The sequence below is a fragment of the Scleropages formosus genome, chromosome 7, assembly GCF_900964775.1.
Source record: "Scleropages formosus chromosome 7, fSclFor1.1, whole genome shotgun sequence".
Lineage (NCBI taxonomy): Eukaryota > Metazoa > Chordata > Actinopteri > Osteoglossiformes > Osteoglossidae > Scleropages > Scleropages formosus.
In genome coordinates this window covers 18324090-18347817 of record NC_041812.1, presented here as the reverse complement: position 1 = coordinate 18347817, position 23728 = coordinate 18324090, and the positions used below count along the sequence as shown (strand labels likewise).

General features: G+C 42.4%; 1 protein-coding gene across 2 annotated transcripts in view; it reads left to right on the top strand.

The window, feature by feature from the left end:
- Positions 1-23728, top strand: part of cdh13 (cadherin 13, H-cadherin (heart)) — a 334841-nt gene that overhangs the window by 117991 nt on the left and 193122 nt on the right. Inside the window, exons 3-6 of one of the 2 annotated variants that reach the window (XM_018726674.2) lie at positions 828-1039; positions 11313-11423; positions 23246-23251; positions 23535-23687. In XM_018726674.2, the coding sequence (XP_018582190.2) occupies positions 828-1039; positions 11313-11423; positions 23246-23251; positions 23535-23687 (482 nt within the window). The remainder of the gene's footprint in view (positions 1-827; positions 1040-11312; positions 11424-23245; positions 23252-23534; positions 23688-23728) is intronic. The other variant, XM_018726675.2, reaches the window with a different exon arrangement.

Sequence of the window (23728 nt, the reverse complement as noted above, 5' to 3'; positions counted from 1 at the left end):
TAATGCAAAAAAAAAAAAAAAAAAAAAAAGCTGCCTGATTCAATTCTTTCCTTTTTTTTGTCATACCTATAATTCTTTCTGGTTATATCCTGGGGATTTATCAAAACCTGTCTTGCCTTTGCCCTGTGTTATTGAAATTGACCCTTCTAACTGCTGTCTCATTTAAAATCGCTCATCAGTTACTTTTTTTTTTTTTTAAATGCTCTGTGAGATGTAAACATACAGGATTTTTCAGACTTTCACAAACAACCTTTGTCTTCCTTTATGTTGCAAGTCCAAATCTGTAATCCATTAAGTGTAATTAAGTGCTATGTATGTTTAAAAAATCCATAAACATTTTGAATATGTGATCAGTAGAAAATAAGCCAGTGAAAAGAAAAATATGAAGAAAATGTGCTGGATTTTTTTTCTTCTACTTCTGCCTTTTTACCGCTCTCTGTTATCGAACCATTGATTAATAATCGAATATAAAGTAATTTGATGGATGAATAAGAAAATGGAATGAAACAAAGCAAGTGAGTGAAAAGATATTATTGTCAGACATGCATCGGCTTCACGTGGGACTGAATGTATGAACTTGGTTGTGTAATAATTAGTCACCTCAGCACAACCTTGCTGAATCCTGTTTTCAGCAGAACAGAAGGAAGAATTCGTTGTGCTGGTAGTCCGCTGTGCTTTGCTGTGGACCAGCGCCCTGTGTTTAAGCTTTGCTGTTTAGTTTGATAGGTTAGTGTTCACCATCCACCCCACACTGAGGTGCCTTGCAGGGCTGTCCAGTAGGGAGGCATGCCGATGGCTGACATCGTGGCTGTGTGCTCTGTTTGCAGTGGCCTTCAACGACTGCAAGGGGAACCAGGATGTTCAGTTCGAAGTGTCCCATCCGGACTTCGTGGTGGATGAGGAAGGGAGGCTAAGCCCGCGGCGGGATGTGATCGACAGCGGAACGGTCATGTTCATCCATGGCCAGAGCATCCATTCTGATGACATGGCACAAGTGGACATTCTGGGGGCTCCGCCCAGATCACCCCAGACCCTCAGGGTGAGTGTCCGAGAGAGAGTGGGAGTGAGCGAGCAAGTGAGTACTGGTCTCATCTGACTCTCCATACCGAAGGTATAGCTGCTTAGACCCATTGTATGTGATTTCTCTTTCGTGAGTTATGAGTAAAGCTCCAAGCCGCAGGAAAACATGTAAGGAAAATGCTGTCTTTAAGCGTTGCCATTTATCACAAGGACTGTCAAACACATCGGACCTGCACGCACACACCATGTCTGTGTTATCTGATAGTGACAACTGAGAGCAGAATGGAAACAGTGTGTGAAAATTGACCCTGTCATGTTCCAGTAGGGGCTGCTATCAATCGGCAAATGCCCGTAACCTCGAGAAGAGGGAAAGTACGTGTTTGACTGGTAATGACATTTTATGACAGCTCTCCATCCCTCATGGTACCTAATATAACTATGCAGATAGATGCAGCAAGTAGCATGGAGTTTAAGGGAATGTACATAAACAAAATGTTGTCTTTTTAAAGTCTACAAAGGAGATGGTTAATCAGAGTGTCTTCAGTAAAATATCCAGTTGTCAACTTGGGTAAAATTTAAAACTCTAGCACTGTAACAATTATCATCATTTAACCAAACTTTTGTTTTACCTGGACTTGCAGCATAACCTTTTCAAAGTCTTTAAGATACTTTTCCTGTACTGCTGTTGGACAGATCTTTCTTTGTATACCTTTTAACTGCTTTATGTATCATTTACTGAGTATGTTCACAGACAAAACTGGTTTACAAATGAATTATCATAGGTCCATGATAACCACACACGCGTACTGTCTGAAGCCGCTGTCCCAAGTGGAGTCGTGGCAAACTGAGCCTAACCCGAAGACACGGTGCAAGGCTGGAGGGGGAGGGGACACACCCAGGATGGGATGCCAGTCCATCGCAAGGGACCCCAAGCAGGACTCGAACCCCAGACCTGCTAAAAAGCAGGACCCCGCCAAGCCCGCCGCGCCACTGTGCCTCGTACCCCCTCCATGATAACCATTGCTCAATAATCCATATTTTCCTTTTGAAATTCATACAATAAGGGGGAAAAGCAAATTTCAAAAGTGTCCTGTCAAGCTGGGAATGGGTGACTAGTAAATTAAATTCTAAGTAAACTGACTTTGTAGCAAGAGTTAAAGCTCTGCTCCTTTTCCCTTGTAGATGTGCTCTTTGGTGTCTCCATAAATGCCTTCCACCATGAGGAATATTTAGGTGCCCTGGATCCCAGGGAGGACTAGAATGGCCAGGAGAAACAAGAAATGATAAGCTTGACAGCAGCAATGTGACTTTTCAGTTAAGAGCCCTTGTAATTCAGTAATCAGTCGGCCGGGTTGTCTGCTCTAGACCCTGCGATGGGAATCTTTCAATCTATCTGCTGGCGGAGCACTTACTGCAATCAGTCCTGCAAAGCTGGTTAATAGGTTTGCTAGACACCTGTGGAACTGGTTTGGCATTTTTCATTAATGGCTGTAGTCCAGATTAAATATTGTGCTCACAGTGTGAAGCGTCTCATTATGTACAAGAGACCACACTGGTTACTTTTGTTGAACCTTTTGAGGATTCTCTGCATTTCACTGAAGGACAGCAGGAATCTTGTTGTCAGAAATACTAAACGTCTTAATTTGCATAGCATTTAATTTTTTAAAATATAAATTATTTACCTTCTTGGAAAGCTGAATTTATTTTCATTAATGTCCTCCTTTTAAATTGGTCCCCACACTTGTGAAGTGTGGGTAGATGCTTTGGATGCTTTTCTGTGGACTTTAAGATCATGGCTTCTCTGAACAATGTGGCACCCCGAGGATGCTCATTAGATGTTAAAAGTGCAGTTACACTTCTCTAGTCAGTGGAGCAGGGTGTACATGTAAAAGGGGATACCCTACTGCCTCTGCTCAAATTCAGCTGCATCGGGTCTCTTTATCTGATGACCTGATCGGCCCCACTGAAGCTGTGGTCATCACCAGAAGAAAGGGATTCATTTCCATTAGCAAGTCCCAATTCAGGAATTACAATTGAATCAGATCTTTTCGTTAGGTTTCAGAGGATTGGAACTGACGTGTGTGAACTGATATTTGTTGATACAATGAGTTTGAAATAAGAGAGGACTGAATTAAAATGAAAAATGGAATGGACCCCAATATATTAGTGTCATCTTGTGTTCACGTCTTTCCGGAATAATTCAGAACCGGATTAAATAACGGTTTGATTACAGTGACGACTGCTTTGCACTGACTCCGTTACTTAGAGCTATCAGTATCGTTGGCAATGTGAAGAATACTCCTCAGTTTTATTGATAAAATATTTGGTACAATGGCATGTTTAAGCTTTGGTAAGTGCTTTGTGACTTGGGGCCAATACAATATATATATTTAATTCTCCAGGGGAATGTAGTTATAGAAATTACCAGGCAGAGGAACATCTGATGAATGCAAGTCATTATAAGGAAATTGTGAATTTGAGGAATAATTCATGCTCTCTGCGGTGAATCAATACAGGAATTAATGAAAGAACGGATTTCAATTTAAAATGAATACAGCAGAATATGGAATTCAATTGCTTCTTTTCTCCTCCTTTCTATTGTATTGAATAAGGACACAATATCTTCCGGAAAATGAATGTCACTTTTTATGTCTCGCAATTGACAAGTGCGTAAATAACCTAAATAGAAAAGCTGACTGGATAGGAAAGTACTGTAAACATCCTCAGCATGTTTTCTGTTTCTCCTGACAAATAAGAGCCTTGTCCAATGTCGGCCACAGATGTGCAATACAAAGTAAGTTGCTGTGACAACGGAACATCAGAGGTTCAGAGGCACTTCGAAGCTTCTTCAGAGGTGCTTTTTGACACTGGCTTGATTGACGCCTTCTAACAAATCGTATGTGCACCTAACAAACACATCTCTAAACAAACTCCTGGTTGCCAGAAGATTCCTCACACTCGAACATGTTATTTTTTGCCCTGCCAGATGCACCACGGGTGTCATTTTTGTACAGATATGGTTATTGCCTATAGTACTCTGCTCCAGTCTTATTTTTGTAACTATTATCAAAGGAAACTGAAAAAACTTAGGAGTATATTGTTTGTTTATGGGGTTTCTCCTGTAACTGTCAGCAACCTTTGCTTTTCTGTAAATGTTGCCTCAGTCTCTCTTTTGGAAAGTTAAGTGTCTTCATGTGGCGGGGTGGATTTAAGTGGTTTACTAACGGGTTTCTTATTTCCAAAATTGCTGTCTGTCTGTAGACACAAGGAATGAATTGTGGCCACAGGAAGCGATGGATGAACTCTGCAGTTATTTGTCCTTAATACCACAGTCAACTCCTGCCTTACAAAGGTAATTTGTTCCTAAAAATCCTTTGTAAGTTGAATTGTCATAACTCGAAAATGCAATTACAGTTAGTTTGAATATGTAACATAATATATTCATTCCTAGACCCCAAAACTGACACAACTTAATAGTGAAATATTGCAAAATCCCATAAAAATGGGCATATTTACTTCAAAAGTAAATATGTCTTAACTAGTAATGCTGCATCTCTGTTTACCTGCATTGCTTTGGCTCGTTTGTAGCTACTACGTAGTGCACACTTAATGGTCACTAAGCATACACACAATACTCAGCGTTTATGTATTTGTTCAACAGAACAGTAAAGACAATCAATGAAAGCAATGCAAATGAATTCTCTCTGACGGAACAAGTTGACATTGTTTGTGTAGTCCAAATGGGGTGATGATTAACTAAGATTATAACCAGTTAAATAAGCAAAAAGGGCTAATGGAGGTTGAGAACTTAACGCAACATGAGCCAAACTTTAACTGTGAAGACCACCGCATGATGGCTCTGGTCTTGCACTTTTAGATGTCTGATGCCATATAAGAAATCCAAATTGAGTCTTGGTATATGTGAAGAAATGCCTCAAACTGAACTAGGGGCATTAAATGCCGCTCTTCGTCAACTGAATGAGCGTATCTCGGGGTATTACTGTACTAATCTCACTTGGGGAGGGCTTGGGTGATGAAGTTGAAGACAAGGATGATGAACCATTTCTGTAAGCACTTTCTCTACCTCTTTTCAGATAGGACTCAAATAGACTTAGCCTAAGGTTGTACCTGAATGACACCTAGTGCACTGCAACCCTGGAAGCCCTCTGGTACATTTTCCATTTGCGTTTCAGTGGAGCTTCCAAAAAAAGAGCACAATTTAATTTGTGTTGCAATATGTCTGACTGGCTCCAGTGTCTATCCAAGTGTCACTTTTAATGAGTCAAAGCTTCCTCTGCGGAGACATCGTGGCAATGCTATTTCAATAGTAGAGCATCCCGAGCCCCCACCCCATTCTAATTCCGGGATTCTGTTTCTCTTCTCTATGCACAGAGGACACGGGGAAGGTGTACAGTTCAGTGACAGTAGGCCAGGGTGTCCTTTATCAGATTTAGGTGGGGCAGAATCAGCTGAATCGCTTGACTGAAAATGGGGCTGAATCTGACACTTCAATATTTCTTCACTGTTTCCTCTGTCTCACATACTGTTTTCCTGGGACACGTTTCAATATCCTATCCTACCTTCATCTTCTCCCTGATCTGTGTACAGTCTCACGGTTCATTTTATCAGAGGCACAAGAGGCGGCGTTGTTGACAGTAGCTCAGAACTGGGGACGTATCCTCAACAGATTAATATACGATTAATATACAGTGCAGTACATCGTACTCAAGTTCACAATCAAGCTCCAATTACTCCTTTTGTAAATTAATTCAAACTTAAAGGAAAATAGTGTTTTTATGCTTTTTACTATATTGGAAGAACCGCTCGTATCGTTTGACTTCAGGTCACGTAACTCGGGGCTTTCTTTTTTGCTAATTTTATGAGTCTCACTGGTTGCCCTTGAGAAGAAGAGCAAACCTGGACACGTGCTCATCCAATCGGAAAATGCATTCAGAGGAAGTCCATCCTTCAGCTGCATGTCAAAAACACATTGAGAGTCACAGTACAGATGCGATGGAGCTTGAGTGTCTCGCGGAACGACGAGGAGCACAGGGGCCCATTCTGTGCGAGTGATTTATGGTGTGGTACGCGAGAGATACATGACTAAGTTTGTGAAGGACGGCACCCTGTTTGGATGTGCGATCCATCACTGGTGGAGAAAGGGCGGAGAGCGAGCAAGGCTACGTGTGTCGGGGTGTGCTGTCCCGGTGACGCTAGTGGGCACCGCTCCCGTCTGCCCTAGAAGTATTGTAGGGACATCATGGACACAGCAATGAAGCGGGTGCTCCAGGAATTCTACGGTGTCTATGATCAACAGAAATGCAAGGCATGTGTAAAAGTGTTAAATTATTGTCCTTCAGCCACCTTTTTGCAAGTTAAATCTATTTAAATTGAGGACAAGGGACACTTAAGGTTTGTGATGATAGTATATCTATTAGAGGTTTAAGACCACATTACAAGGGTGGTAGAGCGGGCAGTGCTGCTGTCTTACAGCTCCAGGGGTGAACATTGAGATGTGGGTTTGAATTTGGCTCAGCCTGTGTGAAGTTTTCATGGTCTCATTGTGTTCACATAGGTTTTCTCCCACATTACAAAGATGTGTTTCAGGTGAACTGTTGACTCTACATTGCCTGTAGTGTGTGTGTTCTATTGCGTTGTTGTATAGACATGTAAGTGATAGTAGGGAGTTTAATTGCAGTGTATCTAACACTTTAAGTCCTTTTGGATAAAGGAGCCAGCTATATAATTTAATTGTCATACGTTGCTTTGGATTAAAAAATCTGCTAAATGAATAAACATAAATGTAAAGTTTTCTGAGATCGAAGTGCAAGTGGATTAGTGTATTGTTATGGCACCACATTACACATAATATTCTATACTAGAAGGCATAATACTAAGGCACAATTCAAAACGAGTAGGAAATTGTGGGATTTCAGCTCGCAAGCAGTCACAGGAAATTGCTGCTGATGGCTCTGAGATTTTACATGGATAACAATGCACTCATCACATCTGTTTTGTGCAGCCTGGTTAAAAGACTCTGGGCTGTTACTTGGTATTCTAAACTCTCTTAATAGCTTTGCAAAAGCAAAGTGGTTAATTTGTTCAGTGCAGTTTGCATCCACATATCGGCATGTTTCTTGTTATGTCCAGGTATCTCACAGGCAAAGACTCAGAGGTTACAGTGAATTCATGTGGCTGTTGTTGTAAACATGTGCTTCCTCCATCCTGGTGTCAGCATGGAGCTGTGTAAACTGATGTGGTTCTTGCCTCACTCCAGACGATGTACTTCTGTACTTTTTTCTCACCTTGTTACTGCCTGGTGCTGCAAACAGTGGACCTGGGAATGGAGAGCGAGAGATGGACAAAGGAAACTTGTTTTGCAATGCTGAACAGGTACAAGTGGCAGCGTATTTTTTTTTTTTTAAGGCAACTGAAGATGACTAATTAGACAGGTGCATTCTTTTGAGGCCGGTAGATGTCACCTGAAGGTGCTCTCTCTGTCAGTAAACAACCAAGTCCTAACCTCTTCCCCAGCTCTGCTGCTGTGTTCATGGGGAGTTTGAAGCAACAGGTAAACTGCTTTATTTACCACAGAGAGTTAGCATCCATGACAGCGTGCTAGCTTCATGATGAAATGTGCAAATATTGTCAAAAGATGAGTCATTTGCACAGTCCCTCTCAATTGAGTCACGTGCGCCACCAGTACACTGCTATCAGTAGCAATCCATGTGGAACCTCCAGGGATACTAAAATTATATTTCATTTCTTTAGAGCAGCATTACTAGAAGTCAACACTCAGATCTGACATGTAGGAGATTCTTTAAAAGCTTCAACAGAATGTGTAAATGCCAACTTTTTAAGAGATATCCCAAGGTGCAGAATAAATTATTCATGTCCTAATAACAGGATAGATACAGTAATAAAACAGAATGTGTTCCAAACGTCAGATTCAAAGTGATAAAGTGTACCTTTAATGTTGAGTTGACAGAGGTAAATAAGATAGACCCATTCCATTTCGCCATATGCTCGCATGGGTCATTCTGTATTCGGAGCAGAAGAATCAAATCAATACTGTGTCTGAAATGTAAGGGGTGTGGTGTTTAATACCGCAGTGTGGCCTCTGCCCCTCTCTGAGTTATTACCCCAGCAGAGCCCTGCTGGGTGGGGAGATGGGCCAGACCCACACTAACAAGGTAATGTGCTGGGGTTGCAGAGGGATGTTGAAGATCACAACCTCAGTTAGTTTGTTATAGAAAAATGATCAAAGATTAATGCGAGCAACGTGCGTATTTCTATTCATTACATATGTGTTGAGTTCTTGCTTGGAACTCAGTATAGAGGCTATGGAGAAAAAAGTATAAAAGTATAGCAAACAGCATTAAGTTCTTCTATGACCTAAGATCTGTTTTTTTTTTTTTTTTTGTTTTAAACAGTGGACAGCACTGGGTCACAGCAATGTCCTGGCAGACATCACACAGAGAAATTGCAAATACCTATTCATATAGATAGGTCAAGGACAGAAGGTCAAAAGACTACAATATTTCACAGGTGTGATCATGTAGCACTGTCTAATACATTCCAGAAGTGTGTCCAGGCATTTCAGAATGTGAACTGAATTTTCATACAGATCAAATGTATATTTTTCTAGCAGGAGAAGATTAAACACTTCAGTCATCCACATATTTACAGAAAGAACTTCAAGTGTAGACCATAACACTGAAATACATTTCCTTACCAAATATGTAATCAGTTTGTGCTCCATGAATTTATCAGAGAAAGATTTTGGTTTGTGGTTTAGAATGAAGAGGGGTCAAATCAGTTTTTTTTTTTTTTTTTTTGCTTAAAGTTTTTTTGAATGCTTCAGCGAACCTCATTCCAGTAAGCGTGTATCTTATCACATTTACAGAAAAAATTTTCAAAGTGCCAGGGATGGCCTTACCTTTAAAACACGCATTATTCACAGAAATATCCTAGGCAGATGTACTGGAGTAAGGTCAAGTCTGTGCATGAGAGAAGAGCATCTTAGAGCAAACCACAGCAACCTAACAAGATAATTCTGAAATTTTTGTATTTTGAAATATTTAATTGATTGCTTTCTGCACCTATGCTAATTAATCAGGTAACTGTGTGTGTGTTTTCCTGTGGGTGAGCTATAAGCTGTTTGCTACCTTCTGGGGCTTCTGAAGATAATGGACCATTTTGGGGATATCTAGTGCTACTTTTTTTTTTCAATTAAGAGGGCAAAACTATGTCATCAACTTTCATGTTTCCCCCATTTAGTGGGATTAGGAATTTTGCTTTGATGGCAAGGTAAGATTCCCACAGTAATACATAAACAGACATTACACGACTGTGACTTAAATTTTTATACATTGTTTCTCACATGTGACTGATGCTGTGCCATATGCCTGGATGCACCCCGTCCTGGCTGAATGAAGGTAATGTCCCTCCCAGTGGTATCTTCCCGAAAACGTGTCCCTGGCCCTGCTGTCGTCCCGCACTCGAGCCCTACGGACACACAGCCTGCAGCTACCGCAGGGGTCGCCGCTGCAGTGATAATGTATTCAATCTGAGAGTCTCTCATCCCTGGTGTGAATGACAAATAAAATCTGCTTCACCACCTAACCAGCCGGAGGGGCTGTAATTACATCATGCAGAGACACAGCCAGAACACGGAGAGGGAGAGGGAGGGAGCAATCGAGACAGCGAGAGAGAGAGGCATCAGGGTGTGGACACAGGCGGTCGGGGAAGGGGGAGAGATTAAACAAGTGAAAGGTCATCCAGTAAATCATAGGACTTATTAAAGTCACATGCATTCATTGTCACTCACAAAGACACATTGGTCATGTCGCAGTGGCACACGTGGGCGTCGAACATACGGCCCTCTGGCACAGCCCTCGAGTAGGCCGTCGTGTCTTTTTGTCTGTTGGAATAACCTACTGGTTGTAAAAGTTCTATTTGTGCAGTGAAAACAGAATAAAACATCATAAATGAGCTTCAGGTGTCCAGACAATTGTATCAGAAATTTGATTAAAAGATCCTTTCTGCGCTTGCTGCCTCCGCCTGTATCCTTTTCGGGCAAACAGGCAGGCAATTTCATTGCATTTCCAGAGGAAATCATCTCCATTATTTCCGCACGCCTTCTCAGATTTACTGTCCTCTGTCCCGTTTTCTGGGTTGACACCCGAACCCCCCCGAAGTGTTTTTTTTTTTTTTTGGTCCATCCAGAAACCGGACAGATCTCCTACCCATATCCTATGAAAATACCCAATGGTTGAACGTTCAATCAGAAGGTGAATGGATGGTTTTCGTGAAAAACTGGTTAAGAATCGTGACTAGTGAGCAGCTACTTGGCAACTAAGCCCTTAATGATGACTGTGATACTTCTGAGAGAGGGGCCTGTCCTGCTTACTGGTCATCTCATTACTATGCTGTCATGGTAGGCTGGTACCACTTTGTTTCCCTGGTCTGTTGGTCAGAGATGCTGTCCGGTAGACGGTCACGCCACCTCCCTCCCTCATGTGTGCCTTGAACACCTTCATCTCAGGTTGCGGGAGGGGTGCCTACACTAGGTGTTTTTCCCCAAAAACCTAATTCTACCCTTCAGCCCCCACCCCATTCACTGCAGGAACTTTTCAAACAGTTTTTTGGATTGTGTAATAAGTGGGTTTGCTACACTGAAACTGACATGCTAAGAGTCGTGTGCCCTTAATCACAGGTGATACGGAGGAGAGACCAAGAACACCTGTCTGGGATGGGGAAAATCTTGTGTAATGTGCAGGTGGTGGCTGGCTCCACACTATGACAACGAAAGATTGCCTTTAAACATTTTAGACTAACATAATTATTCTGTTCTTAGTTTTTCCTACTTGAATCTTATTTGGGGTGGTAGTGTTGATAAATATTGATGCCAGCTCAAAGTAAATTTGAGTGTTAAGTAATTATCCTTGTATGATAATGACACGCTCTTTGTAATACAGTGTTTATAGTGTCTGAAGATAGAGGGACGATCTTCCACTTTCTCTTGTGATGTGATGGAGACTCCTTTTTTTTTTCTGTGAGCCTAGAGGGAGTTGTTGCAACCTGTCACTGTATTCTCCCATTAGAGGCCTAGAGTCTAGCAGCAGACCAGTGTCAGATGTGTTTGACACTAGAGATCGATAAGCACAGAGAACGCTGGAGACAGCATTGTGTGTTTCTGAGAGAGACACGAAAGTGATAGAGGGGGTATATAGATGTGTCATGAATGTGTGCTCAGTTCTGATCTGCTACATGTGTCTGTGTCCTCATAGGAAATCCTGGGGTTGGGCCAGATCCCCTACAGGCAGAGAAGGTCCCTCCTGGTGCCCCCAATGTTTGTACCGGAGAATCAGAGACCACCGTTTCCCAGATCCATTGGCAAGGTAGGTCTTACATGTTGTTTAAAGAGAATGCACTACCTCCTTCAGTTCAGACAAGCTGAAATGTGGCTCACAGACCCAATTTCCCCTTACTCTCAGCTTGGATGCTGACATGGCCTACAGGGTGAGGCCTACATGATTACAAGCGCATGAATTCAGACACTGAGAAGCACTGTATTTGTGCTTTATGTGTGGTGCAATTTCTAACCCTGGACTTACTGTATGCCTTATATCATGTTTCCATGAGGATAGATGAAGGCATTACAGGACTTAGAGGAAATTCTAATGTAAAGACGCATGTACACATACAGAGTAAGGAGAATTTCGTGCAATATAAGAAAATAAGGCTTTTGCTCTTTGGAGTCAGGTTTGATGTCATTGGAGCTGAATTTTCAGTATCTTGCTCCTGGTATTCCAGAGAGAAAAACATTCATTTGTACATATAAACCTCCAGGTCAGGTAATTGGGATTTATTTTATGTTCTTTTATTATTAGTCTTTTTCTAAAATGTTCAACAATGTGTGGTATTTGATTGATTTATAAATTAACAGGTGCGAGTTCTACCCATTTTCTCTGCAGGGATCAGCAGTTGCTTCCCTGTTTTGCATAGTTAGTGGATTATTGGGTGACACTGACATTTGCCATACTCCACGGTGTTGAAGTCCTTTTTTCAGTTATTTTGGCTGTTGTTTCTAATAGATGTCTTCTAGTAGACACAGGTATGACAGAAATCCCCCTTAAATTCCTGCCAGAATCACAGCATGGCTGACTTGGAAAGGAATCCATTTTTAGCGGAATGCAGATTATCCCCTGGTTTTAAAATATGAGTTATTCAAGCGTATCCCCGCGATGTGGTTCTCTGAGATGGATGAGGCAGATGGATGAAGGAGACAGGCTTATCACTGGGATGATGTATACTGCTGTCTCAGCATGTACACTTCTTCCGTTCACCATTTCACGCCCTCACTGGTTGCAATGGGTCTAAGTTCAGATGGGGTGACCGTTCCCCAATCTGTTCTGTATCTACTTTAATTCACATTTTTGATACCACCCTTGATATTATACTGATAAGACTGAAAACACATTTCTACTGCCCTTTACATGTCAATGAAAACAGAATTTTTCTATGAAACATTGACACTGCTACTGAGACAGCAGTGGCAAATGATAGCATGCTGGAATAACATTAATTAATACCAACAAAACATGATAGAAATGTAGAAATGATACCCCCCAACAGAACCTCTGTGAAAACACTGAGTTCATGATGGAACGACACAAACACATTAATATCACAAGAGAGGAATACACCGATATCACCATTTTCTGCAGTCTTTTGCTTCGGTGAGCTTTGGTGCGTGAGCTTTCAGACCCCAGAAGACGACACTGCTATTTGCCCAAATCTGCTCTTAGAGTGGGAGGGGGGCTTGGAGACAGGCACAGCAGGGATCAGTACCAGGCACATGTGTTGAGGCCTCCCGGCACCTTCTCAGGGATAGTCTGACGCCCTGAGCAGAGTTCTAGACATCTCTGGATGTCAGATTAACCAAGCATTGCAAGACTGTGATTCCTCCTGGCTCTATTAGACGTGTTTTAATCTCCTTACTGCCAGTTAATATGTTCACCGAGAGCTAAGTAGCCTACTGAAAAATAACTGGGATCAAACCCAGTTATTATTTATGTATTGCAAAGTTGGTCCTCTACTGTCTAGTTAAAACATTTTGCTACAGAACTGTCTGTAATGCATTCTGTAGAAAAAGCATAATATTAATCTTCCTGCTTTTTTCATCAGTTTCATCATCTGTCAGCAGATCACAGTAAACAGGGTTTGGCTGTTGGTTTTTCAGACAGATCTGCAATTTGTTTTATTGTAGTGTAACTGAATACACAGTGGCTTTACGTGAAACCAACTGCAGCAAAGTCTTGAATCTCTATACATACATTTTAACTGAATATATTTACACATTCATAATGCGTAACTGCTTGTCTAGTGTAGGGTTACAGAGGTCCAGTCTATCCTGGAATCATAGGGAATTAGGTTAGGCACAGTACACCTGGATGGGATCCAGTTCAACAAAATATATTCAAAAACAAATATATAAATAACACACACTCTGTTTCCAGGCTTTTTAAAGTGCATCTCAGATTGTTTACATCATGGCAAAAAGTGCCTATGCAATATTTTATTCCTTTTAGACCTTTGCAACACCTATGATTCTTAGACAATTTTTGTGCGCTCTTCTGTTGAAGTCTAGCCGAAGGGATTGACTTGTTCACAAAGTCTCTGAAGAGGAAACTGAAAATGAGAGCCTAACAAAGAAAGAAAAACGGACCATCACTCTCCCTTGCCCTTAATGTGTAATAGTACACTGGAGAAATGGCATTGCGCTCGACCGCCGGTGCCTTCCATCTTCCCTCCATTTCATTTCTCTTCATTCCTCCTTTCCCCCTCTTTTTGGTTTTGCCAACCCCGAGGGCGTCTGAGGTTTTTCTTTTTTCTTTTGCGGATTACTCTGCTGTTGCTTCCCTCGTGTGTTCTTTTGAGCCCCAGTGAAAGAGACGCCTTCCCGGCAGCTGTGATAAGATGTCTTCCACAGAAAGCTCTATGCAACTGTCCTGGAGCAACAAGCCTTTGTGCTGAGATGTTAGGGGGCCTCACCGCAGTCATTATGAGCTTGTATAAAACTCCCGCATCCATGTGTGGTACAGAATCAAAATCATACACTGTAATTTAAAAGGAGAGAAGAGTATACAAGTGGTCCTTGGCTTATGACGGGTTCTGTTCTGATTGACTCGTCGTAAGTCAACCTCATTGAAAAGTTGAAAATCCCCTTATACAGTCCCTAAGGATATATAAACAATTAACATGAATGAATGTTACCTTATAGCCTTTTTACAAAATTTGTTATCACCAATTTCATGCATTAGTCATGTTAAAATAAAACAAATGTAAAATAATATACAGTACACCACACTATTCAATTTCATTTCTAAATCTGTCTTCTGCTTTTCTTTTCAGCACAACTGGAACACTCACTTTTCTGCTTACTAACCATTTTAAATATTGTGATGTAAAGGGGATCACTGACAGTTTTGTAAATTAAAAGAAATCCCTGCTGGAAACCCAAACATTGACTGAGACCCAGTCACAATAGCAGGTTTGGGTTATTTTCACTACATTCTGGCAGTTCGGGTAGCTAATGTTATTGTACAGCAGGTGGAGTGATTGTCACCAGGTGTTACAACCAAACATTTGTACTCAAAAGTAAGGCATGGTAGTAAATCTGGATGGTTATCAGTTGCATGTGTCGTAACTCGGGGACATACAAAATACTGCAGGTAGAAGCAAAAATAATAAGCTACAATAAAGACCCCATCTCCAAAAATTAATGTTCCGATTTTAAAGTAAAATATGATCAGTGCAATACCATTTTAATATATGTCTAACACTGTATTGTTACACATATGCAAACAAAGCCAGTTCAACACTTTCCAGAAGTCCAAAGCACTGGAAGTGTGACATCCCTCATTTGGAATCAAAGAATTCATTCTGTGCCGGGGGGCAGCCTGAGGAGAAGGGTCTTACTGCGTTGGTGGAAGTAAAGGGAGTGAGTCAGCCCTTCTGATCTGAGTGGGAAACTTGTTTCACTGCCCGGTGGAGAGGACTATTGGCTAGTTGGCCAGGAACCTTTCCCTTCTGCATACATTACGTTTGTGCGTGCGTGTGTCCATGCCCGCACGTGATCACACCCAGTCCAGAGAGTCAGGCTTTACTGTCCCAGAGCAGATTACTGCAGTGTTTACTACAGTGCAGCCAGTTTAGAAGGAGTGGGTGTAAACACATTGCCCCAGGCTTGTAGATGCTTAGGAGGTGGCAGTGGGGGTGGTGGTTGGGGGTCACTTACTAAAATGCAAGAGCTGCTAAAGCTCAGGAGTCCTGGCAGGATCACCTACCCACTTCTCAGTATCCTCCTCCAATAATCCTTGCGTGAAGAGGTGGGTTAATGTGTGCTATTTTATTTTATTTCACGGCTGCTATACATCAGAGGCCAGGCAAAATGGATTTTCCACACAGATAAACCTGGCTTCCTCATGCAGGTCACCATTAGCATATAGGATCCATTCTATTTTGGTGAGTTTTCTTTTTGATACTGAGAAAGTGGAAAATGCATACACATGAAATTGCATTGGTTTTGAGAGGAAGGTGTACGTTTTTATTATTTCAGAGACAAATGTTCTTGGCTTTACTCCGTTGTGACTGCCATCCATTTGTAGTGAGAAGAAACCTTACTGTTCTCTCACCCCCCCACGCATACACCTTTTTCCAGCTTACTTGTTTTCAGACAAACTTTTATACTTATTTTGTCTTCTGAGAGTAATCATTAGACCCCTAAAAACAAATGGGAAATTATTTATAAAGACTCTGTTGCATTATTTAAGACTTACCTTTCAGTTTTGCACTTTACTCATACAGCGAAACATTTTGTGCAGAATTCACCATACCGCATATCGAAGTCTCATACCTCAAGGGTACAATAGCAGAGAACGTTCTGAGGCCATTAAAGTAGTTTTTATGGTGTGTAATGTCAAAGCAGCACTTAGTCCCTCAACGAGCTACCCAAAAGACTGAGAACCTTTGCTGGCCCTTTAGCCGTCTGCCACAGTGGTCTCTGCAGAGCAGCTCCCTGAACTGTCACCTGGCATGGACTGTGCACGCATAATGGGCCTCAGCAGATAGTTGTGTTCACTCTGTGTTCTTGGTCATTGGTTTTGGGTTGGTAATTAAATGTTGCCAAAAGGGTTGCCGTGACTTGTCACCCAGCGATCTAGTAAATAGACAGATTTAAATACAAGTCCAATACCCACAATATGTCTACTGTTATTGTTGTTTGGCTCCTCCACACATTATAATTTGGAGTTTAAAAAAAATACCCACTCTTATTTTCAGTTGTGACTTTGCATTAAATTCTCAAAACTTTTTTGCTTTTGAGAAAGTGAGAGTAAAAATGTTGCCTTGATAGTCAAATAGTCTACGGCTGCATATGGGGGTTTTGGTCAACTCGGAAGTTAGTGTCCGTTTTTCACCAGAACTGGCTGCTCCTGTTAGATAGAGAACCATTTCCTTCCTTTACTTTTCCCACCTTTTTCTTGCTTTAATCAGCAAAATTCTGAATGCTTAAGTTTTTTTCTTTTATTTTAAATTTTAACTTTCACTTTGAAGTTCATCAAAACGTGGAAGTCAGTTGACCAACATGGGGGCTAAATTTGTGTATTCGGTTACCAAATTGAATTAATTCCTCTTTTTTTCAAGGTTCTTCTATTTACAATTGAGTATTGCATGACTTAACCTTTTTTTTTGAATATTTACTGAATCAATCCATGCGGAGTACATTTCTCAGAGGTACAGCATTATGTGCCCTCCTGGGATTTTAACCTGCAACAAGTCTGGCTTCCTGCTGCTTGCAAAGGCAGATGAAGGAGAGAGCTGAGCAGAGCTGCTCCCTGCTGGTGACACAACTGACGTGGCTCCGCGTGAAGTTATCTCATCCTGCTATGAGCGCACTGTCTCTTGGCTGTAATGTATACAGTGTTATCTTTGCCCAGGATAATCCCATTAACTTCCAGCCGGGCTCTGACAGAACTCCCAGTACTGTACCCAAGAGCCCACCTCCCTCCTGCCCCTGCAGTGTCCGCCTTATCAACCCACTCCGCTTGCCTGGCCGCTTGTCCGCTTGCCTCATTTCCCCCTTGTGATGCTCCATCTGCAGAGGGAAACCAAGGGAGATGACTCCTCAGGTGACCCTTTACGAAGGTGAGGAGGACAGGAGCTAACAGAAAGGCATTGATAAACTGGCCACATGCTTCATCCTCTTGATGACTGGATACACTGGTCCCTGCAGAGGTGGAAAGTCGATTTGTGAACATAAGCTTGTGACTTCTTGTGATCTTTCCAAAAAGGCCCTGATACTGGAAAGTTCCAAAGGAAGAAGGAAAAAAAATCAAAGCAGAGAGGGTCTTCACAACCAGTGCTACTATCTGAAATTTGTTGTACAATACCATAAATCATCTTCATTAAGTTTTGTATTTGCATGAATGGCCAACTGATGGTGTGGTTTAATTACAGGAGATGCCAATATCCATATAGAAAACATGATATGACACTTTAGAACATAAACATCATAATGTCAAACAGAGCATAGTGCAGACAGAGGACTGCCACATGTGTATGGCAAGCACATGGCAAAAAAAGCCCACTCTGACGAAAGGTTTCTCTGCATTAGAGCAGTTCTAAAGCCTAATTCTAAACACTGGAAGTAGGCGTTCAGAGCCAGAGGCCCTGTTCATTCTGTCTAATTGAATTTGTTAATTGCATTAGGAAGGCAATGACGGCGATACCCATGCTGTTTCTCTTACCTTTTTTCCTCCTGCGCTAATTGCATTTATTATTGAAAACCGGCAGACATGAGCTAAAGCACCGCGCCCGAGAAACCATCAGAAATCCCTCGATGGCTTGAATTGACATGAAACCCATTTGGATGAAATCAGATTAACGGCAGATAAGCCACAGAGAGCATATGTGCCAAAAAAAAGCTGTAGGCCACGTTGAGCTGCTGGATCATGGTGCATGGGGTGCTGATCCTAAACCCGAGGAGGCGGGCAGATGTAATTATCTGGAGTCCAGGAAGAATTTAATCCCATCTGGGGCTGGATGTTCACCAATGAGGGCGGGAGGGAGGCCTAATGAGATTTCAGGTTTGTGTGCAGACTCGTCTCTTTCTCCTGCTGCATGTTTCTGAGATCAATCAATGAACTTTTCTGTATGATGATTACATCGGAGCCGTCGATCGTTGCCCCCTCTCAAAGGTATGGACTCATCATTATTTTTCTGCATTCTGGTCCCTTTAATCGCTCTATGGCACTATTAATAAAACAGTTAATGTGGCAATTTCAGACACACAGCTGTGAAGCACTGTAATGCTGAGAAATGGGGATGCTTTCAGTGACGGAAGAGCTGATGGATGACGGGAACGTAAAGACCCTTGCAGAGAGGGAGAGAAATGAAGAGAGGGAAAGATGGAAGAAATGCAGAGATTAATTTGGCGATAGAGATAGACAGATTATTAGATATAATATATCATTTTATTATCACTCAGCCTCATGAGCTTGCACCATGAGGACAGCTGATGGAGCTGTTTGTTTCAAACAAGACCATTGTGTGTTTCACCACGGGTTGGCTGTAGGATTGCTCTCGGCACTCTTTGTGGCCACAAAAGAAACTAATAGCTGCTTACCACAGGTGGTACTGAGCACTCGCTGACCAGGAGATGTCACACTGCCCATATGCTACCAATATGCTGCTGGTAGGAGAGTGACACATCGAGATCAATTTAATGGCTTATTGTGATGTTGGGTAAAAGCAGAAAATTTCATAATGGTTTACAACAAGAGGGAATTAAATCAAAAATCAAATAAAAATCAAGGATCTCATAACCAGAACTCTGAGATTTCCACTGCGGGTGATAAGAAAGCAGCGAGAAGCCATATGCTGGTGGCAAACTGACGTCTTTTGAAGTTTTGAGGGACCATTTATAGCACGTATGCCTATTTATGGCCTAGGTCCATGTTGAGGATTAGTGTGTCATTCTCCTGGAAGCCTTTTAATCTCTCAACAGAGAGCCCAGGGGCTGTGACCCAGCGTAGTCCAGGAGTTCAAGGGATTGCGGTGCTTCATTGCTTTGCCTTCTCTGTCGGCTGCAGGGCTGCCCTGCCTCTACTGCACTAATCACCTCTCACTTCTGCTTGTCTCGCATTACCCTCGAGTAATGATCTGTCAACCTACCGTATTGCAGGACCTAGGAATAATAACACAGGTATGTCTTGCCATCTCCTCAAACAGCCGGTGGTCTGGGATCTAGGCACATTAATGGCCACCTCAGTGGATGAAGCACCAAGGAGAAGGGGGGATAGAGACGGTGCTCTGCAGTGTATCAGGAGGAAGATGGGTGCTGTCCCTCTTGGTCTACTCAACTTGTCATCGTTTTGGTCAGATCAAGATCTGCAGCTTCTGTACCTGTCACACAAATGAGCTGCTTTCCCTGGCTCAATGGTGACAGCGATTCAGAGCCACTAATTGGGCCTTTGTTCCCCTGGCACCTGATCGGCTGCGTACGGGATTGGGATCTATGGAGACAGCTGTGAGAACAGGCCTCCTCATCCTCTTAATTAGCACTGAGTCAGGCACGTCCACCTAGCCCTCCCTGGTGTTCCGATTGCACTGGGTCCTTCGGTCCAGTCCTTTGTGTTTTCATTGGCTCCTTCTGGCAGGACCTTCATTTTTTTTGTTAGTTCCTTTTTTTCGACCTTCGTAATTTCCTGCTGTCATTCATTTTCATGGTCGTCTTCGCTTCAGGCTTTTGTGTTTTCTGCCTTGGTGTAGTCTTTCATGATTGCCTTTAACCCTGATCCCTGTATTTTTAATGACTCCTTTTACCCTCACCTTCGTGAATTCATTGGCTTCTTTGGTCCTGACCTTCATGCAGCCCTCTGTAGTGGACAACGTGTTTAACAGAAGCACTGCACTATTTTTCTCACAGAGGTGCTTCAGAACCCCTAGTGAGTCTCCTCATGCAGTACATGAAGCAGTGGGTTTCTGCACTGGCACTGACAGGTTAAAAATTATGATCCTGGTCTGAATGGTGCTGGGATCCAGGCTTCTGGGCAGCACGGGAAGATGGAGCCACTCCATTGCTGACCTGTTAAGTTCCTCGTCTCCCCATGTGAACGTGGCAGTTTACAGGCCTAAAACATTATTTCTACTCTAAAACTGCCGAGTCATAAAGTTATGGAATATGGACCATTACACAGTGGTTTAAAGCCTTATAGCTGTGCTCTGTGTTTCAAACACTGCCACCTCAATGTAACATTGTGTAAAATTGGAACATTTTTACATAATTTGGCACATTATGTAACTTATTATAAAAAAAACACTGCACCTCATTGTATGTTCTTTTTTTTAATAATGAAGTGAAAGTGTACAAGTAGTGTAATTACCTGATGCTCTTTGTATGCCACGATTCTTGTCCCTGCAGTGTGTGGAAGAGGCAGAGGTGGGGACGTGCCTGTCTTCAGTGTCACAACTAGACAGCGGTGGGAGAGCAGTTCTTTCATGTGTGTCTCGCAGTAATGAGACGTGATGTAAATAGGCAGAGTTCCTCCACAGGATTACACTTCATGGGATTTTAATGAATAGTCGAGGTGTGAAATGGGGGGATGGGTGGTTAGGGGATTGTTGGGGTGGGGTGCAAAAAAGAGTGCAGAATTGGACACATCTGAAAACAACCAAGAACAATTGATTTGGCTTGGAAACGTATCTCATCCCTGGAACTTGCTGATTGGCCCAAACTTTCGGTCGTGGTTTTTCTCCCATGTCATCTTACATTTCTCTCCAGGTTTTGCCCGTTCCTCATTGAATCCCAGCATCCCACTAGTACTATTAGGACATGCCCTCATGTGGTCACCTGTTCTATAGATCAGCCTTTCTTCAGCGCCGCTCCTCTACAAAGCTCATCGTGTAACTCTGTGAGTTGCATAAGAAACTCAGGCTGTGCAGGTGTTTCTGTTTATTATTTTCGGTGTCAAAAGAACAGCAGAAACTTTGGCACAATGGAAATCAATAAAATAACTGCACACGCAGCCACAGAACATAACATTTTACAAAGCTGATACTGAGAGCTGTTTCTAAAATAACCCTATAAACGCTACACTGTTCCCTGAACACCATGAAAGGCTGTACAAGTAGAAAGGGAAATGTCTAGTAGTAGTAGTAGAAGTAGTATTTTTGGAGATTAAAGGAGGAGGAGGGTTGTAGGGCTGATAAATAGGTTTGATCTGAGGTTTTGGAAGCCCATCTTCAAATAGATGCTGTCCACATGTTGCTGGGGGAGGTCTGGAAATGGCTAATGAGCCACCTGGAAGTCACAATATGGGGGTGTGATCCAATGTACTACTTCAAAATGTACCAAATACACAATTAAAAGTCCAATCAATATTTATAGAGTAGGAAGCAGGGAGGGTGAAAAGTGATTTAACCTTAGAAGAGTTTGCAAGAAACAAAAGAGGTTGCTGTGATTCTCAGAAATTGTGCCCATGCCCTTCATGCTCTGCAAAAATAACTCTCCGGAAGGTAGCGTCTACGTCGTGACTCCTGCTCCAATCCAAGACATTGATAGAGACTTGAAATGCAGCTCTTCCGATTCCAATTACTGCACTTCAGTATTTCTCTGTCTTGCATGGTATTATGTGAAATGTTTATTAGTGTACCTAAATATGAGGTAGAATAAAAGTGGATACTAAATAAATTAATCAAAATATGAAGGTTAAGTCTGAGCTCTTTTATTTAATTAAGTTGTTTTCCAAGTACAGAGCCCTTAATGGATAAATAAAGTACTTGCGCATCACAGGAAAACTGCTGGCAACTTTTCGAGAAATGTAACTTCATTTCTTCTGAAAAATGAAAGACTTCAATTTTTTTTTTATTTTTTAGTAAAATGCTGTCTTGGTGTTTCTGTTGTTGCGTGTTTCTGCATCATGATTGCAGTATGAATCACGTGTTATGATGATGTTCTGGAAACTGTGCAGGGAACTTCCTTCCACTGTTTGCCATTATTGCTCTGCTTTCCCTGTGGAGAGTGAGAACTTCAAAGAACATTTTTCACTAAGCTTAAATGCATTTCATGACTCCACGGAAGACAGTTCTCTGAAAACTTCCAAGACCTGGGTGGGTGTTGGTTGTCTTTTTGGGGAGTTTAAGTGATAGGAGTTTGTATGTATTTATGTGGAAAGAGGTGCTGAAATGCAGCTTTGTGTGTCTGAAAATGCTGGCCTGCAGCTCCCCAAACCCCTTGCACAACCCAAATTTGTCGCACAAGTTCCTGTATGGAAGAGACGACTCAGCATCCTTCTGAACCGTTGTTCCTAATTGCAGTGTCTGTAGAAAAACATCAAAAGCGGTGATCCCCAGCCCATTCCCCTAGGAGATTAGGAAGCAAACTCTGGATTTTCCTGGGATTACTTTAGAGCTCGGCATTCAGGTGTCTGCTGAATCCCCGAGATCTCAGGCAATAGCCTCAGCGAAGTGGCATCACCTCCGACAGCTTAGCCAAAATGCCTACACCTCGACAGTATCACATTTAGTAATCCATTTCATAAGATTCTGAATACACTGTTGAGGCCATCCCCTTTGTGGGTTTGTGTCCCGGCTGAGCGGCATGTTAACTTAACGATTATGTAACGAGGTTGCTAAGACTAATGAATCTGCTGGAGTTCTTGAGTCATGACGAGACCCGTGGAAGTATTGAGTACAGAGGGTATCTTCTTTATGACCGTCAAAAATGGATTCTTTAAAGTATGTGTGCCATGTCAAAATAAATAAAATGCTTCGATCTGAACTTGAATGCCACAGCTGTTTTTATCTCTATATTCCTTGGTATAGCTAACCACATTGATATGTAATTATATGTGCTTTTCTTCCCATTGTGAGAACTGTACCATGCTGTGATGAGCTGCTGCAGAGTTTGTTGTCTTTCTCCATCCTTCACTGTATTAGTGATTACGTAAAGTAAAAGAAGTGAGCTATAGGGGCCTTCTCACCCACACTCCAGTCCCCAGTAGGAAGGACTGCTCGGCAGCAGCTCACTTGTGTCACTGCTGTGTTTCAAAACTCACTGCATGGGATGGTGTGCAAGAGTAACATGTTCTGATTGTTCCTTATGCTCCTAACCTGCTGCCTCGCCTGGGATGCCTCTGGGAAACGCTGCCTTTGCTAGTCGCATGTGAGTACATGCCCTGGTGCTATGCCTCCAGGCCTTTGCTCGCTCCTGCATCCACAGTCAAACATGATCAATCAACCCACAATGCACCACCCAAGCATATTTAGTGACAATGACATTGGCACCAGTTATACAAACTTTTATGTAGTGGCATTATTCTGTATTCATTCCCAGGTATTCTTCTGCCCTTTGCAGTGGTTACAGAGCCACCTTCATGTTGTTCCAGTCCTCAGCCTGCCTGATGTGGACCTCATCCGTTCCCATGCTTTTCTCTCTTGGGCGCCAGGTGATTTCGGCCGACATGGAGGAGAACCACGTTTTCCATCTGACAGGGAAGGGGGCGGACCAGGACCCCAAGGGTGTGTTCCGAATCAACAGGCTCACAGGCGAGGTCGCCGTGCAGAGGCCACTGGACAGAGAGGCCATCGCCATGTATTATGTGAGTAGTGCCCTTGGGCAATGTTTGTTTCTGGGCTTCCT